We start from the raw sequence: 21,397 nt of genomic DNA on the forward strand, positions 1-21,397 counted from the left end.
CTTGACTCGACTTGACTCCCCCGGAAATCAACGTCAACAGACCCCATGGCGGCACGTTTGTGTGTTTTTTTTTTTCTGGTACTTTGAATGGTTCTGCTTTTTCCTTTCTTTTCTTTTTTTTTTTTTTTTTTTAATAAGCTCTGTATAGGCTTCCAGCTGCTCTGTATTTGTTCTGTATTTTTTTGTTGTTTGTTGCTTAGCTTTCTCGCGTCTTGCGGGGTTGAAGCGTGGATCAGACTGGCCGACGCACGGTTCCCCCTCAGCGCGCGGTTTTCTTTTGGAGCCGTCGCCGCGCGGGGGTGACGCCCGAGGTGCCGTCCTAACGAAACCGGCCCCCGGGTCAGCTGCTTTGAATGCCTCGGCACCGGCATTTAAACCGCATTCTATTCGATCGCTTTTTAACTGTTTAATTACTCCATCGGGATGAGCGGGAAAAAAAGCTCAAGCAGATAAGATGGAGGTGGCTTTTTTGTACTCTGTTGTGGGCCTCCATCAGGATAGAAAAGTCGGTGTCGGAGACTCAACACGCAAGCGCTGATTGCCCAAAGTGGATTCTACCGTAGATCATACATTCTACAGCTCGACTTGGAGTAGATTGCAATAAATGTCTGTGTTTGGGCCTGTTATTAAATAGTCACCTCGCCCCAAGTGAGACTTGGCTTCAAAAGCAGACCCAGTGCTGGGAAAATGAGGTTTGGGAGAATTATGTGATCTATCAGAGCGTCTGTCGGCTTTCACGTTGCTGCGGTATTTGGAGCGAATGTGTTTGGGTTGACATTCTATGTTAATATTATTCCTGTGTCACAAACTGAGAGAGAGAGAGAGAGAGAGAGAGAGTCCCCTCGTCATCCCGGAAAGAATCGATTTCACAGCCCGGGGTGAGATGTAGGCCATCTTCTTAAGCAGCGAGAGCATATATTTATCCTTTTTACAACAAAATATTCTTAACTTGTTTCTAAAATAATAAACCCAAGTCGAAATATGCCCTCGGACCGACAAGGCCTCCTTAAAATATTCCTCCAAACAGATTAAAAAATAAAAAATAAATAAAAAAACCCGCAGGGGTTGGCATTGTATTGCATTATGCGCACAGCAGTGCTTCATCATTAAAAATAAATAGGCAGAAAATTTTAACCCCTCAGTGCATAATTGCCTCAAACAACTAGGCAGACGACTCCTTAAAGGGACATACGTATCGCTGCTGTCAGGTGAAAACTCATAACTCCTATTCCTATGTTTGGTTTTTAAATTTTTTAAATTATTATTATTTCTTCCATAGTTTGGGACCACTGCCGGCCAATTAGACGAGCAGCGGGCGTGTCTTCTTCGACCCGACAATTGTGACATCCCTTTTCCCCTTCCGCTCGTCTGACGCGGCCGCGCTCCCGGCGTGCCAGCGCGGCGCTCATGAAGAATGGATGCGGAAGCGCCGCGGCGTGTTCCGTATGTTCCTCATCGCGGAGGCCGCGCGGCCGCTTCACGCCAACGCAGAGCGCGGCCGGTCCAGAGGAAACGAGCGCGTCTCACAAAATGGAGCGAACGCAGCTATTCCTAAATTGGTTGCACTAAGTGGAGAGGGAGAGAGGGAGAGAGGGAGAGAGAGAGGGAGAGAGAGAGAGAGAGAGAGAGAGAGCAGATTCAAACCGGCGGCTGATTAATGAGGTTGGCGCGTCCAGGTGTCTTCTGGCCGGCCGCGCCCGCTCACGCTTTTGTGCGTTTGGCGCGAGGGGAAGGCAACGGAAGTCTTTTGACGCGGAGCGCCTCAACGCAGGTTTCCCGAGATGCTTCACAAAATAAACAGTGTTCTAAAACGTACATAACACATAAAGGCGGGGAGATAAAAGTCGGCGGAGCACACGCAGGGGAAGAGATATTTGATCCCGCGATTGTACCTTATTCTGACATGGGGAGTCGGCGAGGGAATAATCACCGTTAAGGCTTTAATGTAGCATGAATAATAATGAAGGATGAATAATAACAAGAACAGCTCGCAGGATCAGAGCAACACAACTCGCACACCCGCACCCAACGTACAGCGTGTAAAAGGCACGGTACAACGCACTGCAGCACGCCGCTTCTGTGGCGAGCGTGGAGCTCCTGCTGCCGTTGTATGTGAAACTTTTATGCATCAACACGCACACACACACACACACACATACACACACACACACAAGGAAAGAGAGTGTTGTGAAATTTGGTGTATTTCAGTCTCGACTGTTCTGCCCCCTCACCCCCTTTTGTTACTGTTTTACAGCCCCCACCCCACCTCCACCCCGACTCGCTTCCTGAATTTGCTTCATAATTGATATTAAACTGTTCAACAACGGGAGCAGATAAAAGGGAAGGAAAAGGCGCTTCAACAGGAAAGGACCGTTATGAAAGGGGAGAGGGCTGCGAAATGCTGCATGTGGAGCCTTACATAGAGGAGCACGCACGCACGCACGCACGCACGCACGCACTCTCACACACACACACACACACACACACACACACACACACGCACTCCACAGTCACTCCATTCAGTGGAGTTTTTCCCTAGCGAACGTTCAGGATCCGTGTGGAACGTACGACTCAGAATGACCTGCCAGCGTCCTTCTCTGTTACTGGCTCGGATCCAACCCCCCCCCCCCCAAAGAGCAGCACTATCTGTTCTGCAGTACCGTACACACACGCGCACACGCGCACACACACACACACACACACACACACACACACACACACACATTTGTGTCCCGACATTGCACTGCTGCAAGCAGCTCGTTGAAGATATGCTCTGAGGCACAGCGTCATGATGTTTTGGAGTGTGTACACACACACACATACACACACGCACACACACACAAAGGCTCATTTCTAGTACTTGTACTTAAGTTGAATTTCTGTGCTCCATACTGCTGAGGACAAACATGAACAGATACAAAGCATAAAGGATTTTCTAAAGCATTCTCTTCTTTTCATTGTTTTTATAAAAAAAAAAAAAAAAAAAAAAAAAAAGGATATTTCTTTTGAGAATCGTTATTTTTGGAGTCTTTTACTCATTTCCGCCGCGGTGATAGGGGACGACTGTGTGAACTGTGCAGAAATCTCCTGCAGAGTTTGTTTGTGAGTACGTACATGTTTCTGTGAGCGGAGGAATATTCCCCCCCCCCTCCCCATCGAAAAAACCATGGCGGTGTTTGAAAAGCCAGCCTTGCTGATTAGTGCCGCTCTTTCTCCGCCGTTTATGCTCCCTCAGGTTGCTCTTTTATGAGTTTGGGGAGATGGGGCCGTCCGTGGTGGTGTTGTAAAGTGTGGTCCGTCTTCTTTATTGTGTTTTATTTTATTCATTGAGCGATTCTGTCTCCCCGTCGAGTAATGTCGAGTTTCTGTATTTATTTAGCGGTGAAACAATAATTCATAGAAGGGAATTATCGATCCACCGCAAATCCGTCCGATTTCAATTTTGTCGGTTCGGTGTTGTAGTGTGCGCAGAATGTTCTCACGTGCTATTTTACAGCATCACCAAAATGTGAACCCCTGTCCTCGTCGCGTGTTGCAGAATAAAACATTGTCTTTCCCGTAATTCGGTTGCGTAACTTATTTGAATAGATTGCTCAAATAATAAAAGGAAAATATATATACAGTATATATATAAATAAAATGAATACACCATAAAAACAAATCCTTAATTGCAAACCTTTCTTTTATTTATTTTTTGAATTACCAGTGGGTGGTTCTGGATCAGATGTGCTGTATTGTACTGTGTGAATGAAGTTCTTGATTTGCCCTTTCTTTGGAAGGACACCTGGAGTTAGCGCTCACACAACCCTGACCTCTGTGCTCTCGTGTGCAGGTACACCCTTTACTGATGCGCGAGCGGCGCTCCGAGTCCCACAGGAACAAGCTACTGCGACGGACAGTCAGCGTTCCTGTTGAGGGACGACACCATCCGGAGATGGGTGAGTCCAGCTCCCTGCATCATCTGCTGCTTTCCTCTTTACATCTCATGTTCCTGTTACGAAAAAAAAGTCACCGAAAAAGCAAAAGCTGATTATCGTAGTCCCGGTGCCTGTGATAGTTGGGATAAGACTGCAGCTCCTGGTGCTGCAGATGATGAGAAACAATAAGAAATATCCAATAAAATACCTGCCACACTTCTTTACACAGTGTATATTATACACTGAAGCTTAATTTATCCAAATAAATACCCAATACCCCTTATGCCTGGGTCACACCACCGGCGACAGGGCTTCTGGGCACCTGGCATTTGTGGGCGTCTCGGCTCCAAATCCACCGGCTGTTGTGGGCGCTCCACAACAGCCAGTAGTATACATTATATAGATAGATGGTGCCAAACCGACTTAATTATTATTAAAAATGGTGTGGTTTGTTTGCTTGACAAAATAAAAAACCTCTTGAGAAAGTGACGTAAATGATCTTCCCATCCGTGCCTTAAAATAAAGTATCGTCCCCGTTGAAGAAACATTAAATGACGTGTTCCTTATTTTATCGATTTAAAATAATGGGACAATGCAGTGGTCCGGGCGTTTTCCGAGGACCCGCCCCATTGAGAGCTTAACTTCCCCCCTATTGGCTGTCGCCCGGCGCTTGGCGGCCCGACTTTCCTTGTCGCCGTGAAGCCGTGAGCTTGTCGCCGGTTGTGGCTCCGCCCCCTGCGGCCGGGGGCGAAGCCCAGCTACGCTTTGGAACGCTTGGCAGCCCTGTCGGTGTGACCGTACCATTACACAAAGCAGTCCAAGCAGTTTATTCAAACTCCCTAAACTCCCTATTTAAACATCAATGTCCGATGCAGTTTCCATTCAGTTTGATCAGAAACAAAAAACATGAAATGGCTGCGTGGACTTTGTCAGAGATAAACATCGGAACATCCCCTCGTACGTACAACTGCATTTTTATCTGAAACGTGAGTCCTAATAGAGAACAGACGCTTTCTTTCGTGCTTCATCGGTCCGTTGGTCGGATGCTTAGTGACCGACCGGCGTAGCTTTCGGGAAAGGGGAGGAGGTGAGTTTGTGGTGAGCTTTTAAAGAGCTGTGAGGTGTGATTTGTTTCGAGCGTTCCTCTCATTTTAGAAGCAGCCCCTTCCCACGCTCGCAGTGTTGAAGCCTTCATTTTACGAATTCTAGCAGTGGAGAGCATCTTGAAAACACCGTCACCACTTCCTCACATGGAGGAAGCCAGCGAAGTGGTCAGCCGCTGAATAATGACTTTATTCAGAATCAGAATCAGAATCGTCTTTATTGCGAAGTAAGTTTACACCTACAAGGAATTTTTCTTGGTGTACGGTGCATACATTTAACATGAATGTAAAACAATTAGTAAAATATATTAGAATATGTCAAATAAGGCAATTTTTTTTATTTTTTATAAAGCTGTACAGTTTGTGCAGGAAAAAAAATTGCAAATATTTTGTCTAATTCTATTTTATTGTCATTGTGCAGGCATATATAGTGTCGTAGGTCGACGAAAAGGAAAGTTGTTACTCCCACTGGTCGCCATTAGTCGGTGAAATTTCGTCGAGAATGGCAAACGTTACGGAAATCGTAAGCCTTGAACACCGCGGCTTTTTAACACTTTCAGCTGCATCTTCATCCGTAATGATAATTCATATTCATGAGCTGAACTTTGGTTGACGGATGCAAACCTGCTCCCAAGCCAAAGGCGTGGTTTTTCCAAATTCGATGCTGTCATCTGATTGGCTGTATGCAAACGAGTGGTTTGTATCAACATGAGTAGACAAAAAAACAGATGGTCTGAGAGAAGACCAACGAGGGGGCGCTCTTGAAAGGAAAAGGTGTATAGCTCAGGCTGTCACTGTCACTGTTTTCAGAACCTCAGCTGGTTCTGAAGACGGGATCTTAGGGCGGCTGCTTTCTTTGATAATACCCCGTCAGCCATACTTGTATTAGTTTTGGGTCCTCTCTACATTGTTGTTTTTTTTTGGGGGGGGAGTAAAATGACCTGTTTTGAAACCATTTCTGTCCGGCTACCACACACACACACACACACACACACACACACACACACACACACACACATACACACACACACACACACACACACACACACACACACACACACACACACACACACACACACACACACACACACACACACACACACACACACACACACACACACACACACACACACACACACACACGGAGGCTTTTCAAGCCCTCAGCCGCAGCGTCTCATTTGGACGACCCACCGCCATTGTCTGATCGATGTCTATTTGTGCCTCCGCTCCGCTCTGCGTTCAGGCCTTTTGTACTGTTCCTTTTTTTTTTTTTTTTTCCCTCCATTTTCTCTCCCATCTTCATCCGCCACCGGTCGTGATTTTCCTCTCGGGGCTTTCAGTGTACTCTTGACATTTCCCGCCCTTCTCTTTCCCGTCTATACTTTCGTCTGTCTGTGTTGTCCTCCCGTTCGGCGCTTCCGAACGGCCACGTCCGACCCCGACAGTGTTTCCTTCCTCCCTCTCTTTGTTTTTTATTTTTTGGCCTGGCTCTCCATCTCTCTCCCCCCGTCCCTCCGCTAACGCCCCGCTCGAACCCCCCCCCCCCTGCCCGGCTCGGCTATTTTTGGGCCGCCTCTTGCGACGTCCTCCGTCTATGACTCTCCCCCGACGGAACCCCCCCAGGGAGGGAGTGTGTCCACGTTCCAAGGGCCCGATGTTCCCTCGATGAAATCCAGGGACTGAGATTGTTAATGCTGCGTTTTGAAAATAAAACTGAAGTAACATATGAAAACATCCTTTTAAAACCTCTTCTTCACTCAAAATATAATTATTCCTGTTCCCGGTGATGGACAACACACACAAAAGAGACCGCCTTGTCCAAAAAAAACGGTTCAGTTATTATTCAGATTCAGACTATTCCGTTTTTGTGAAGATACCGGAGGTATGGACAATATTCCGCTTTTGGGATTGAAGGGGCATGGGGCTGTCGCGACCATAGGGTGGATTAGAGGTCTTCGGAGGTACCAAAATTCGGACCCGGAAACCTCTTGGACCAGGGGCTGGAGGCCTCGAGGGGGCTGGACAGACATGCGGAAATGCACACTCGCCCGCGCGCGCGCACACACACACACACACACACACACACACACACACACACACACACACACACACACACACACACACACACACACACACACATCTGAGCGGCCATGCAAGACGCTGATGCTGCGTGGTGACATGTGGTGACATGTGCTGACGCTGCCATGCAGGGTCCCGTCCCCCTCCCCCGCACGTTGCCAGAGCCCCTCTGCAAGCATACGTGCATATGCTAGCATGCTACGCTACGGGCGATGGCGCACTGATACCATTACGGACCATCTGTGGCCCCCTCCTTCCCCTAAGCGGTGGTCCCTGCCGGATGGGACTGATGCCCCCCTCCCAGGCATCCAGTAATTAGCAGATCAACGACGAGGAACACGGGGGCTGCCACAGGACCCGACTTTAAACTGAGTCCTAGGAGACAGGATTCTGACTCTACGACCCATTTGGACATAAACCAGCGGGAATGGTGCGGCCGGGCCGAGATGAAAGTGTAACTCAGGGGCTAGGTCCCCAAATTGTCCCAAGAACAGCAATTACAGAGTCTGACGAATGTTCTGGAGCCAGCAAATGAAAGACCAAATATCCTTCAACAACAAAACATTTAGTTATATTTTAAATATATCTGAATAATTTACATTAATTATGTTTTGTAATATATTGGCATGTATTGTAAAATACTGATTATGTGGAGTGCTTTCATGTATTAAAAATATTCAAAAAGAAATATTTTTTTATTTATATTTGTTTGTCTGTATCTGTTTCTATGAGATATAACTGTTTATACCTTATACCTTATTATTATTATGATTATTATTATTATTATTATTATTATTATTATTATACCTGTTGCAGGCATATATCCAGTGTATGTAGAAGGACTGAGTTACCTCGTTGACAGCTTCGGCACGGCACTCAACAGCCAGCTACATCAGGAAACATCATGGGATGACGCCCTCTTTCACCGTTAAACATTTGCATGTTTACGGTGTATTTCGACAACAACGCGTCAACCTTGATTCACGATTCTTCGTGCCTGCGTCTTCCCAGTGGGTTTTGATGAATTGGGAAATCTGCCGAAACCATCCCGGACGGACGCCAGATGTGATGACACACCAAGACGACAGACTTTTCAGTCCGGAGCCACAATTAGTCAAACCCACAATGACGGAATATCAAGGTCCTGATACAGCAAGATTGCAGATGCAATCATGTTCCCTCTTCATCCACCTCTTGCAGCTTGAAGGTTTTGGGGGGGAAAAAATAAAAAAAATTCAAAATGAGGTAATTAACATATAATTAAGGCATTAATCTTGGTGTATAATTGCACTGCAGCTTAAGCGTTTTATGCAAATATCTAGCTTAATTTGCAATTCATAATTGTGATGGGGGAAAATTATATTTGTTGACTAGTCAAAAAAAAATCCGAACATTTTTCTCCGATTTATATGCTCCTTTTCTTGTGATTTGAGAGCCAAAATGATGTCCGTATTTCAAATAGCACACAAATAGTGCTTATTAACTGTCATGATGGATCTGCATAATACTTCAGCTGTGGGGGAGGAAATTGTCTTTGCACTGCCCAACATGTCCCTCTCATAATAATTAGTGCAGGGAATACTCAAGCCCTCTTCATCATGTTTTCCACTGATTTAGGCTTTTTATATAATTTCATGATGTGATACTGTACGTATGCTTGATGCATTTATAATGAATAACAGAAGGAGGTCTTCGCTTGATTTGGTTAATGAGGGATTAAAATACCGGCAGGGTTTTGATGTAGCCCCTCCGGGGCTATACTGTATAGGTGGGCACACGGGAGGTGAGGAGGTGACAGCGGCAAGCACCTTAAAGTGTGGAAACTCTTTAAAGTGGTAATCCATCCGATCGTCAGTGTGAGGCGGATTACACTACGAGCCCCAGAATTCCATCGGAAACGGCGACAGGTTTTTTTGGTTTTTTTTCCCTCAAAATCCGGGTTTACCCTGGTCTTCGCCCCAAGATGGTCACTGCCCTACGTCGAAAGTTTGCCTTCTTCAGATCCATTTGTTCTGGTTTTTCTCGGTCACTTGAGGTGGTGGGGCTTTTTTTTTAAATTTCATCCGGGTTTTGCCGTTCTTTTTTTGTTGACGTTCATCCATATTGACAGTTTACGGACCACAACTTCATACGCTGCTTAATCAAATTCACTGCAGCTGCCTTTCCGTTCTTGCCGGGAAAAGGTGGACCCTGCCACCAAACAATGGAAACGGCATATGGAGGAGCACATGGATGATGGAAATACATTGAATGGCTGTTTGTTATAAAGTGCCAGCTGAGAAAACATTACACTATTTATCCCGCCCACACTAATACAAGGCTCCAAGATATTTATTTATTATTTATTTATTATTTTTCTAAGGTGTTAAATGTAATTTACAGGCAGATTATCTGTTCGGGCTGAAATCGGATGTTTTCATAAATCGAATGTCATAATTATGGGTTGTCCTCTGAGATTAAAGGCTTGAAGTGAGTGGCTTAAAATGCCCTCTTTTGTTCATTCCCTGACATTTTTAAAGTTGCTTTCCGACAGGTGCATTTTGGGCAACCATTAAAAAAAAGTTTAATTCCTCTCCCTCCCACACTTCCCCCTCATTAGCCTCTCAAAGATGGAGCATGATAATCCCCATTAATGAATTTGGCCTTTTAAGTTGAGTGTTCAAAATCGAAATTGACTTTGTCTGAGGCTTTTCAGTTGTTGAGAGAAACCTTATTATCTAAATGACTTCGTCTGCGGGGCAAAATTACAAACACTGTAAGGCTGATTGGCATTAACTTTGGCTGAATAGAGAAGCAGCCGTTAAAACGCATCAGTTTGTCCCCGCAAAGCCGCCTCTCATTCCAGCTGTCGTCGCTCGGCTGATGAGGCAATTGCCGTGGGCAAGGACCACTTTAAAAAGATCGCTCGAGAACACCGCGCCACATGTGACGCCAACTCAGTCTCACAAGAAGCCAGAACCCTTCAGCCAAAGGTAGTCACTACCTTCATATGCTAGAAAGGCAGCGGATGTTAAAATTTTCCTTCATAATCACGTTAAAATGGTCTAGTAAATTTCTCTAAGCTATTAAGAGAATGCATTGTAGATACACAAATCTTCCCACCTAATACTTAAGGGCAATATGGTTATACTCTGTATCTAAACTTGCAGCTGTGTCAAAACACAGTGACGGTGCAGCATAACATACCGAAAGATTAATACACTGAAATATTGCAATATATTGCAAAACTCAATTGAGGACTGTGGCAGTTTTGCCTACCACACGCCACCCAAGTGACGTTTTCAGGGACCTCCGGCACAGAGAAACAGACGCCGGGGTTGTAGACACCAGTTTATTGTAGAGAGTGGGCCAGTTGGAATTAGCCCAGGAGCAGATAGACACATGTCATGACAAGGCTCCTCTTTCCTAAGTGTGTGTGGGGATGGGGGTTTTACCTGCTGCTCTTTAGACCAATCAATGAGCAACAGGTATGCAGCCACTCTGACCCAATCACCGAGATCCAGGTCAGGTGTGGCTGCTCAAACCCCGCCATCCCAACATCACAAGGACATTAATTGCGATCTTGGATGGGAAATCTTCTACGATATTAGCATGGAACTCTACACAAAGTAGGAGTCAGTTTTCAGATAATTAACACATTGGACGTGACGCATTCATGCAATTCATTTTTAACAAAACACACAATATATATCACAATATGTTTTTATATTGCATTAACAGTATTGGTGGCCCTAAACATCCCTTGCCTTTTTTTTTTCCATACAGTCAAACTAGTTAAGAAAGTCAATCCAACAGTATTAGAGCCAAAGCCTCTGTTTAATAAATTGAGAAGAAGAAGAAAAAGAAGAAGAATCTTTAATTATCACACAACACACCACACCACAACACACGCACACACACACACATGCACATGCTTTTGGATGGTGGCCGGTGAAATGAGGCCTCTGCATTTAACCCATCCTGGCTTGTCCTTCCTCCGGGGGGGCAGCCAGGAGCAGTGGGCAGCATTCGTGGACGCGCCCGGGGACCAGGTGACGAGTGTCCATCGCTGGTCAGACGATGACGTGTGCATGTTTTTGGTGTCCTCACTGACATTAGGTGGAGGAAACCCCATGTGAGACCCTTTAACCTGTATTTTGTGAATAAACAATACCTCGCAAATGTCATTTAACACATTTGCATAGTATGTTTCACCTAAATCTGCTGAGATGTGGTGTCATGATACTACCTTGAACTGGCCAAGACGTCCTGTTTGCAGTAAGGTCGCCTTGTTGCAGTAAAACGTCGGATAAAATAACTCTTGAAATCCACAGTGGATTCCAATCTGCAGTGAATTGCATTGTATTCCGGGGCCTGCGTAAGTGAGTGCGTCAACGCTTTGAGCTCCGACTCTTTTTGCTTCCAGTGATCCTCAATTTGGAGAAGAAGAGGGTTGTTTTTTGGGTTTTTTTTCGGCAGCATGAGCCAAAGTGTGACTGTGCATTCCAGGTCAGGATGACAGCAGCTTGTACAGTAGAGCGTGGGATGCTGTCAGGGCCAGAAATTAAAAATAAATAAATAAATAAATAAATCTGCCCCCCCCCTCGACTTTACTCACCCCCCCCCCCCCCCCCCAAGAAGCCTGTTCCTGTCTGCAGAGATTTGCTGAGTCATCCCGCTCTCTTGTCGTCGCTGCTGCGCTCAGCGTTTGACAGACATGAACATGGAGGTTTCTCCTGCAGCCGGAAGAAAGCAGCGGCTTTGTTGAGCCGTGTGCAGGCGAGGTTAAGTCCTCTGCTCGTCAGAGAACTCTGGCCCCTTCTCAAAGTACCCGAGGATGGAGACGTAACGCAGTGATGTCCTCATTTAAAATGATGGTGGCAGGTCGGTTGGTTGGTTGGATGCTTTGTTGGTTGGTTGTTTTTGGTTCTTTGTTTGGTTGGTTGGTTGGTTGGTTGGTTGTTGGTTAATTGATTGGTTGGTTGTTGGTTGGTTGATTGGTTGGTTGGTTGTTGGCTGGCTGGCTGGTCGGTTGGTTGGTTGGATGTTTGAGTTGTTTGGTTAGTTGTTGGTAGGTTGGTTGGTTGGTTGGTTGGTTGATTGTTGGTTAATTGATTGGTTGGTTGGTGGTTGGCTGGTTGGTGGTTGGCTGGCTGGTTGGTTGGTTGGTTGGTTGTTGGCTGGTTGATTGGTTGGTTGGTTGGATGTTGGTTAATTGATGGATTGGCTGGCTGGTTGGCTGGTTGGTCGGTTGCTTGGTTACTTGGGTGTTGGCTGGCTGGCGGGTTGGCTGGTTGCCTGGTTGGTGGTTGGTTGCTTGATTTGTGGTTGGTTGGTTGTTGGCTGGTTGGTTAGTAGGTTGGTTGGTTGATTGGCTGGCTGGTTGGTTTGCTGTTGGTTGGTTGGTTGTTGGGTTGTTGGATGGTTGGTCTGTTAATTGGTTGGTTAATTGGTTGGTTAATTGGTTGGTTGGTTGGTTAATTGTTTGCTTGGTTGATTGGTTTAATGGTTGGTTGGTTGGTTGGTTGGTTTGTTGTTTTTGGTTGTTTGTTTGGTTGGTTGTTTAGGTTGGTTGTTGGTTGGTTGGTTGGTTTGTTGTTGGTTAATTGATTGATTGGTTGGTTGGTTGTTGGTTGGTTGTTGGCTGGCTGGTTGTTTGGCTGGTTGGTTGGTTGGTTTGTTGTTTTTGGTTGTTTGTTTGGTTGGTTGTTTAGGTTGGTTGTTGGTTGGTTGGTTGGTTGGTTTGTTGTTGGTTAATTGATTGATTGGTTGGTTCAAGTTCAAGTTCAAGAGATTATTTGTCACATACATATACATACAGTCATACATATATGCAGTGAAATGTCATGACACCTGGTGATTACGCACAATAAGCTCTAAAAATACTAAAAAATACCAAAAGCTGGTTGGTTGGTTGGTCGCGTGTTGGTTGTTGGCTGGCTGGTTGGTTGATTGGTTGGTTGATTGGTGGTTGGTTGATTGGTAGTTGGTTGGCTGGTTGGTTGGTTGGCTGGCTGGTTGGTTTGTTGTTGGTTGGTTGGTTGGTTGTTGGTTTCTTGTTAATTGTCTGTTAGTTGGTTGGTTAATTGGTTGGCTGGTTAATAGGTTGATTGTTTGGTTGGTTGGTTAGTTGATTGGTCGGTTGGATGGTTGGTTGGTTGGCTTGTTGGTTGGATGGTTGGTGGTTGGTTGATTGGTGGGTTGGTTGGCTGGTGGGTTGGTTGGTTGGTTAGTTTGTTGCCTAATTGGTTGATACATTGGTTGGCAAGCTGGTGGGTTGGTTGGCTGGTTGATTGGTTGATTGGTTGGCTGATTGGTTGGTTGGTTGATTGGCTGGCAAGCTGGTTGGTTGGTTGGTTGGCTGGTTGATTGGTTGATTGGTTGGTGTAATTGTTTGATCTGTTGGTTGGTTGGTTGGTTGGTTGATGTGCTGGTGGCCTGGTGGCCTGGTGGGTTGGTTGGTTGATGTAATTGTTTGATCTGTTGGTTGGTTGGTTGTCTGGTGTGCTGGTGGGCTGGTAAGTTGGTTGGATGGTTGGTTGATTGGTTGGTTGGATGGTTGGTTGATTGGTTGGTTGATTGGTTGTCTAGTTGTATATTTCCCTGTCAGTAAATGATATGAACAGGATCAAGACGTGTAGAACACACTGTAACAAGTTTTTCATCGTAAGGATGAAGAGGGCTGACAAACATTGCTGACATGCTCATCCTTGTTAAGGAGTTTCATCTAAATCCCTCCAGTGACCTTAAAAGTCATCTCCTGCTCCCTGTCCAGATGTTGGATTTGTGGCCAGGAATGCAGTCATCGTAAGACATAATGGTCTTACCCTGAGATTTGGGGTGCAGGGTCATTTGCTTCGTGCGTCTGTGTTGGCAGCTCTGGTGCAGACGCCACACGCTGTCGAGGAGAGCAAGGAAACAGCATCAATTGCTTTGGCAGCTTTGGTGTAGGGTGTTAGATGAAATGCTGCCCGTCCAAATGTGAATCTGATACTGTTTTTGCACTGGAGATCTTTTGCGGTGCAATTCCTCTGGCGATTGATGACAAATGAAATCTGCTCACATGGGCAGGATGGTCGTGATTGGTTGAAGCCGAAGCCGGGTGTCTGTTCCTGTTCCTGTTAATTTCCTATTTTAATTCATATCCTTGAGAAAGTAGCAGTAGCTAAAGGCAAATGGGATGCAGCCTTCATGTTGCGTAGAAAAAAAATATTTTATTATTTCCATACATTTATTTTACTCCTTTTCCTAAGTGGACAAAACCAAAAAAAAAGCCCTGTGCATTTCATGTCCGGCTCCCCGGAGCCATTGATAGAATTTCTACACAAGAGAGATTCGGTCTGGATCACAAAAGCCTGATGTATGTCATAATATATGAGAAAGAAAAAAAAAAAAAAAAATTAAATACTATCTACTCTGGTAATATCAGGCCACATTTTGAGATACAACTATTTCAAGCTAAACTCTCTCTCCTCTATGAGAAACCGCCTCGCCTTGCACAACCCGCTCGGTTTCTCTTCCTGTTTGGCTGCATAATTCAGAGCTCTGGCTAACAGCTGACACCCAGAGATAATGTGGCTGTGCACCTTTGACGTTGCCGTGCTTTAAATGCAGTTTTTCATGCTGAACACTATGCAAGTGGACTGCTTATATAAAATAGAATGTATTTCTGAGTGATGTTCCCCAGTGGGCCTGTGTGATATAATGAGCTGCCATATTATCATACTTTAATAATATTCAGCGGGTACAAAAAAAATAAAAAATACAAAAAAGCAGGGCCGACCCAAGTTTGATTGGCGGCTGGCCGCCTACTCAGTGCACGCCAGGGTCTTCAACTCGCCACCTTCCAGCTCTTAGTCAGCCACACACACACAAAGCTACAGTTCTGGTACCCAGTACAAACACAGATACACCAACACATAAGTATACACTTAATCTGCATACAGTGACCACATACACACACACATACACACGCACACGCACACACACACACACATGGACCCAGCATTCTGTCAGATCTCTAGTCATAGGGGGCTTCCTGTATCAGCAGGGAGACGTGCAGATTTAAGTTTCTGTAAGAGGCTCGCTCACCGAGGGCTACTCTTGCCGAGGTATTCATAACAGGATATGGCAACTTACCGGCAAGCATCATAGCTCTGTTGACGGCAGGATAAGACACTTCTGGAACCGCATGTTTTATGCTGCATCTGCACAACGCCATGGACAATTTAGTATCAGAGTCCTGTCGCCATGCACAGGACAGAAATTGGCCTCGTGGGCATTGGTAGAAAGATAATTCGACAAATTCATTGACTGTCAAGGGGTTATTGTGACTATGTGAAATGTCAATGTGATGGGGATGGGGACATAAAAGACCAGCATCCCCACGCACTGAGAAACAACTTATGACTCAACATCGACGCTAGGTTGAAAGAGGAAGCTGTTATCGCAACATGGAGAGTGATGGATTGGGCCGATGCCGCCCCATTGGTGGTAGGAGCAACTGGAGCCATGACCACCAAGCTGCGGCTCTGTCAGATTCCAGCCTCTCAGAGACCTCCTCTTTCTTACCGGGAAAAGCTGTTGAAGTCCGACATATTTAAATCTCTCCGGTCATAATGTCCGTTGATCTAATTCCTTCCAAGCATGATTTGAATTACCGTAATTTCCGGACTATAAGCCGCTACTTTTCTTCCCACGATTTGAACCTCGCGGCTTAAACAATGACGCAGCTAATTTATGTATTTTTCCGCGCTTTCACAAGCTTCATGCCGCCAAAAAACTGAGCAAAAAACACATTTTGTGACGGTGCTCAGTTTTTTGGCGGCATGAAGATTTCATTAGACCAATGAAATTGCCGAATGGTTAAGGTGAAACAATGTTACTGTTTAGTTTACTGTTTAGATTAAATCGAGCGCGCTCAAACTTCGTCACCCTCATCATGGCAAAGACACAAAGAAATGCATACAATGCAGCTTTCAAGTTGAAGGCGATCGATCTGGCTGAGGGAAAAGGAAATAGAGCTGCTGCACGGGAGCTTGGCCCTAATGAGTCGATGATACGAAATTGGAAACAGCAGCGTGAGGAACTGACTCAGTGCAACAAGAAAACAAAAGCTTTCAGAGGGATGGAAAGCAGATGGCCCGAACCTGAAAATGAGCTCGAAGACTGGGTCAACACACCGAGAGCAGACGGCCGAGGTGTTTCAACTGTGCAGATCCGACTGAAAGCCAAAACAATCGCCACTGCAATGAAGTTTGAGGATTTTAGAGGTGGACCATCGTGGTGTCTGCCAGTGGGTCCTGACAGCGTGGAGCATTGTCAAAAAAATCCACTATCATCAACGGGTTTGGAAAGGCTGGACTGCTGCATGTTGAAGAGGGCAGCATGAGCTCAGCGAGGAATTTGCCTCCGGATGAAAGTGACGAGAGCGACAATGAAAACGATCCAACATCGGATGAAGCAATTCTGAGGCTATTCAACTCCGACACCGAAGGAGATGACTTCAGTGGTTTCAGTGCGCAGGAGGAGGAAGATAGTGACCAATGACTTTCTTGGTAGGCTACTGTTTACCACTCATTTTTTATTTTTGTTACAAAGCATGTTTCGTTAAAGCTTATTTATTTTTGTTACAAGCCGTGTTTCGTTAAAGCCTGTGTAAAGTTAATTTGTTTCAATGTACCGGTAGGCACCTGCGGTTTATAGACGTGCGGCTTATTTATGTTCAAAATAATTAATTTTTTTTAATTCAGTGGGTGCGGCTTTTATTCAGGTGTGCTTAATAGTCCGGAAATTACGGTAGTGCATTTCGATTAAAAAAGTTTGCAGATTTGTTTATTGTCATGCTCGGCAAATTGCAACGGGAAGCGAATCAGTGAAGACGAGCTAAAGCTGAGCTGAAAGCTTCACCTCTGACCAATCACGTTTTTCGATACAGAACTAAGCCCCGCCCCCCTCCCTCGTGGACAGGTTGAGCTTGTATGCACAGTAGACACCCGCGGTACACACACACAGTACACGCACACAGTACACACACACACACACACACAGTACACAAACGGAGTGGAGAAAGAGCTGCAGCATCTAGAACTCTGAGGAGAAACACAAACATGACGCATCGTTGGGACACACACATCCATAGTTTGGTGTTTTTTATGGATATTTAAGTTCCAACCCAAAGCAGACGGTAAATATTCATTGTGTAAAAAATGTCGACGGGACGTCCCGACGAAGACAGACAACACAACTTTATTATTTATTTAGCCCTACTTGCCAAATTTATTTTGTTTTTGATTTGCTCAAAGTTATATTTTAGTGAAATGTTAATTAAAGCGGCTGCACTTATTGTTACTTATTGTTCACGAATGGAATGGTTTAATTTCAAGAAATAATATTCGTAAATTGTGTTTATTTATTTTTTTTAAATGGCTTAACTGACAGGACTTAATTCATTTTTAATATTCAATAAAATATATTATACATCTGAACTTATACATCTATGTGCCTTGATGATGTCATTCTCTTTATCTCCTGCCTATCAATTGTTTTTAAGCCCAATAAACACATAATAACACACAATAAACACATAATATTTGACCAGACTCTCTCCCATTTGTCCCGGAAATTGAAATCTTCCCGGACACGTTGACCGGCGCCAATGTTTTTCTAATGGAAATTCAGCTCCGGAGACCTCCATACGGAAGAAAACAGGTCAGTCGGGAACCGCTTAGAGACCGTCATCAAACTACCCGATCTCCGGTTGAGGAGCCCAGGTTGAGAAAGGCAGATGGATAAAAGGCCTCCTGACGTACTGAGGACCCGATGGTCGCCAGTGACACCTCCTGACAGAACACATCTTTCCTTCGTGACTCTCGTTATATCTTCAGAGAGGTTTTTGCTGAGCCCTCTTTTCCCCGGCGAGGCGCCTTCTCTCTTACGCTCACACCTCGCAGCTGCCGAATTTAACCTCCTCAACCGACCGATCATAAATTACGGAGGAAAATGTTAAAGCACTCAGCGCTTTTATTCGCCGTTTTTGGCCTAACCGTACCAACCGTCTGGTAGATAGATTGTGTGAATGTCACGTATTATAATGTGCTTCTAAGCGAACACAACCGTCTTTTTTTTTCACGCCGCGCCGCAGGCTCCGAGCGGGGTCCTTTTAACTTCCCTCCGCCTTTGGGCTACTTAAGCCCCCTGAGATGCGGTGACCCCACGTTGCGGCGCTCTTACCTCCCACGCGGCGGCGCGACGAGAGCCCGCCCGACTCCCTCCTTATGCCTGCTGTCCGCGCGGCGCACACCCCCCCATCACCCCCGTGGTGATTCGGCGCGCCAAGCGCCGGTTCATGAGAACCGGAGGAGGCGCCGTGAAAGCGACGCAGGGGAAGCACATAGCAGACAAAGTGCAACAACCTTGATCCTCACCGTGCCATTGCCTGGCTCGCAAAGCGTCCGCCCGTACAAAGGGGTGTAAAAATAGAGGTTGTCGAGCGGAGGCCGTGGGGACTATGGCGTGAGTTATGTGGTCGGCATGACGACAACCGTAGGTGCTGCCAGCGCCACAGCCAGTCTCCGTGAAGCGAAGCGCTTTGCATGTGTGGAAAGCCAGCGGAGCGCTCTTCAAAGTTTTTTTTTGCGGCCCTGCGATCTAAGTTTAGATCGTCCGTGATTTGATGTTTGACCTTCGGTTTGATTTCTGTTTCCATGGCTACCTCGCTTGACGTCCTTTCGGCACCGCGATTTAAATCTGTCGGTGCAAAAAAAACCCACCCGGCTCTTTGTTGGTGAACTCGAAAACGGTGAGATTTTTGGAAAGGAAGCATCGCGGGGAAAGGCTGACCACAAGACCTCTCCCTGGAACTGATGGTCATTATTGCCTATACTCTCGCAATTACATTGACTGTGATTACTCTGTCCGGATGACACCGTTAATGGCGCCGTTAATCACAACTGTAGACCTAAACTCTGTGAGATTCTAGTGTTGAATAAGAGTGATCCACGTATGTCATAATACGTCACAGTCCCTGCTGTTCCCCTTCCCAGGAGCGGTAGTGAAGCACTCCTCAAGGGGGACTTGCAAGAATTCCCATTATAATTCCAACTACCCACTGATTCATTTATCTAATTTTTTGCATTTATTTAATTTATCATGAATCGATTGAAGGGATTTTTTACCCTTTCGGTGCCAGCCAGTTTAACTCGTTTGTGCTGCTTTTTGTATTGATTTGTAACCTGTGTTATTGACTTGAGTATGCTGTCGAGTCGTGTTTGTGTGACACTGTCGGTACGAGTCGACCCGCCATCCACGGTCGTGTTCAACCGTCCGTCTGCCTTTTGGATCATTACGAACCCAAGTTTAAACATACAGTGTGTTTGTTTTTCTTTAGCTTAGAGTGATCCAGTTCTAGATCCAAATATCAAGGCTTAAAACCTTCAAATGGGATTTTGGTTCTGATTCTGGTTCTTTATTTAGTCTGTTTTTTTTTTTTTTTACAGAATAACAGAGATTGAATGAAAGTCAAAATACTCTAAAGTCCAAAGAGATATCATTCCGATACTTTTTGGAAGAGAGAAAGTAGAATCCTACTTTTTTTTTTATGTGATTTCATTTTTGATTTCATTTTTTTCTTTTCTCTTTTTTTCACCCGCTGAAGTCACTGCATCTAAACGTATCTTAGCCATTTGGACCATTTTACAGGCCAAAGAGTAGTTGATGAAACTGCACCTCCAATACAAAAACTCCCATGTCACGCCCCAAACTGATGTCAAGCCATGCCCAGACATCTGATGTGCAACACTGATCTGTTATGAAATACCATGTTCGGCAGGTTGATGTTACACTTCAAATTTAATACCAATTTACAGTGAGACAATATTTAAATTATTGTCTAATCAGTAGCAAAACAGTGACTGGTGGAAGGATATGAGGAGGTGATTTTTTGGGGTCAAAAAGTGGTGAAAATCCACGTGTTATAATCAATTATCATTGTAATGTAATTTTCCTTTCCACCCTGTTCAAAAAAATATCTATCTTGAAGGGGTTTTTGTTAAAGTATAGTACATTTTCACACAGCCTTTATGTCAGTTGTGACAAAACTCCTTTGTGGAAAGGAGGTTGTTGGAGTGGGAGAATTTGGGTGGTTTTACTCATTTAACAATTAAACATAACCCACGTTCTCCCGAAATAACATCCAAAGCCGGTGCGGGTCGACGCTCGCAAATTTGAGCTATTCATTGTGAATTGGATCAATTGTTCATGATGCCGTCACTCCGCCACAGGAATGTCCATGGAGGAAAGTCCTGGCAAGGAGCTAGTTAATGTCTTATATCCTCCTCCACTGTCTCTCCCTGTCTCCCTGTCTGTCTGTCTGTCTGTCTCTCTCTCTCTCTCTCTCTCTCTCTCTCTCCCTCCGTTTCCAGGCTGTAGCACTTCACAGTGTTCAGATGAAGATACACAGTGTGTGTGTGTGTGTGTGAGTGTGTGTGTGTTTGTGCGTGTGCGTGTGCGTGTGCGTGTGCGTGTGTGTTTACCCATCAAGAGCAATACCTGCATGTTCTCCCGCTGAACTCACCAGGCTTTCAATTTAATATCTGAACACCGTGAAGTGCTGCAATCTGAAAACAGAGGGAGAGAGGGAGAGAGAGACAGTGGAGGCGCCTACGAGACATAAAGAGAGTGAAGGAGAGACTGAAAGAGGTCGAGATAGAGAGATGGTGATCGAAAATGAAGGAAAGGGAGAAACAGATGAATAGGGGGAGACGGAGGGAGACGGGTGGAGAGAGATGAATTGATGGAGGGGAAGAGTGTGAGGGAAGGAGCTGGTGTTGTCAGGCCAACGCCTGCTCTGTGTCTTGCTGTCACCTCAAGGCTCGGTGCTGCGCTGCGCTAATGTGAACAGTCGCTTTGGAGTAAGACATGCATGTGCGTGTGTGTGTGTGTGTGTGTGTGTGTGTGTGTACATGCGTAGGTTCTCATGCCTGTGTGTATTTCTGTGTGTGTGTTTGTGGCTGTGTGTGCGTATTTCAGCACACATATTATTCTGCTCATATCGTTACGCCGGCATTGCATGTGTTTCCCTGTATATGTGCACGTACAGTAACTACATTATACGGTCTCTTACTGTCTCCTACTTATTGTCCACCTCCTCCTAGTCTGTACAGCTGTGCGTTCAGCTTCAGTGTGTGTGTATGTGTGTGTGTGTGTGTGTGTGTGTGTGTGTGTGTGTGTGTGTGTGTGTGTGTGTGTGATGTGTTGATTCATGATTCAATGTAAATCAAAATCATATTTCTAAAAACAATGTGCGTCTTTGATCAAGCC

The 21,397-nt window shown here is 45.4% G+C and overlaps 1 protein-coding gene across 1 annotated transcript in view; it reads left to right on the forward strand.

Moving 5' to 3' along the window:
* syngap1b (synaptic Ras GTPase activating protein 1b) overlaps positions 1 to 21,397 on the forward strand; it is a gene marked incomplete at both ends in the record, with an annotated part of 138,634 nt that overhangs the window by 41,639 nt on the left and 75,598 nt on the right. Inside the window, one exon of the mRNA XM_080005857.1 lies at positions 3,833 to 3,938. Coding sequence (XP_079861983.1) covers positions 3,833 to 3,938 — 106 coding nt within the window. The remainder of the gene's footprint in view (positions 1 to 3,832; positions 3,939 to 21,397) is intronic.

This window comes from Zeus faber (assembly GCF_960531495.2).
Source record: "Zeus faber genome assembly, chromosome: 8".
In the NCBI taxonomy this organism is placed as follows: domain Eukaryota; kingdom Metazoa; phylum Chordata; class Actinopteri; order Zeiformes; family Zeidae; genus Zeus; species Zeus faber.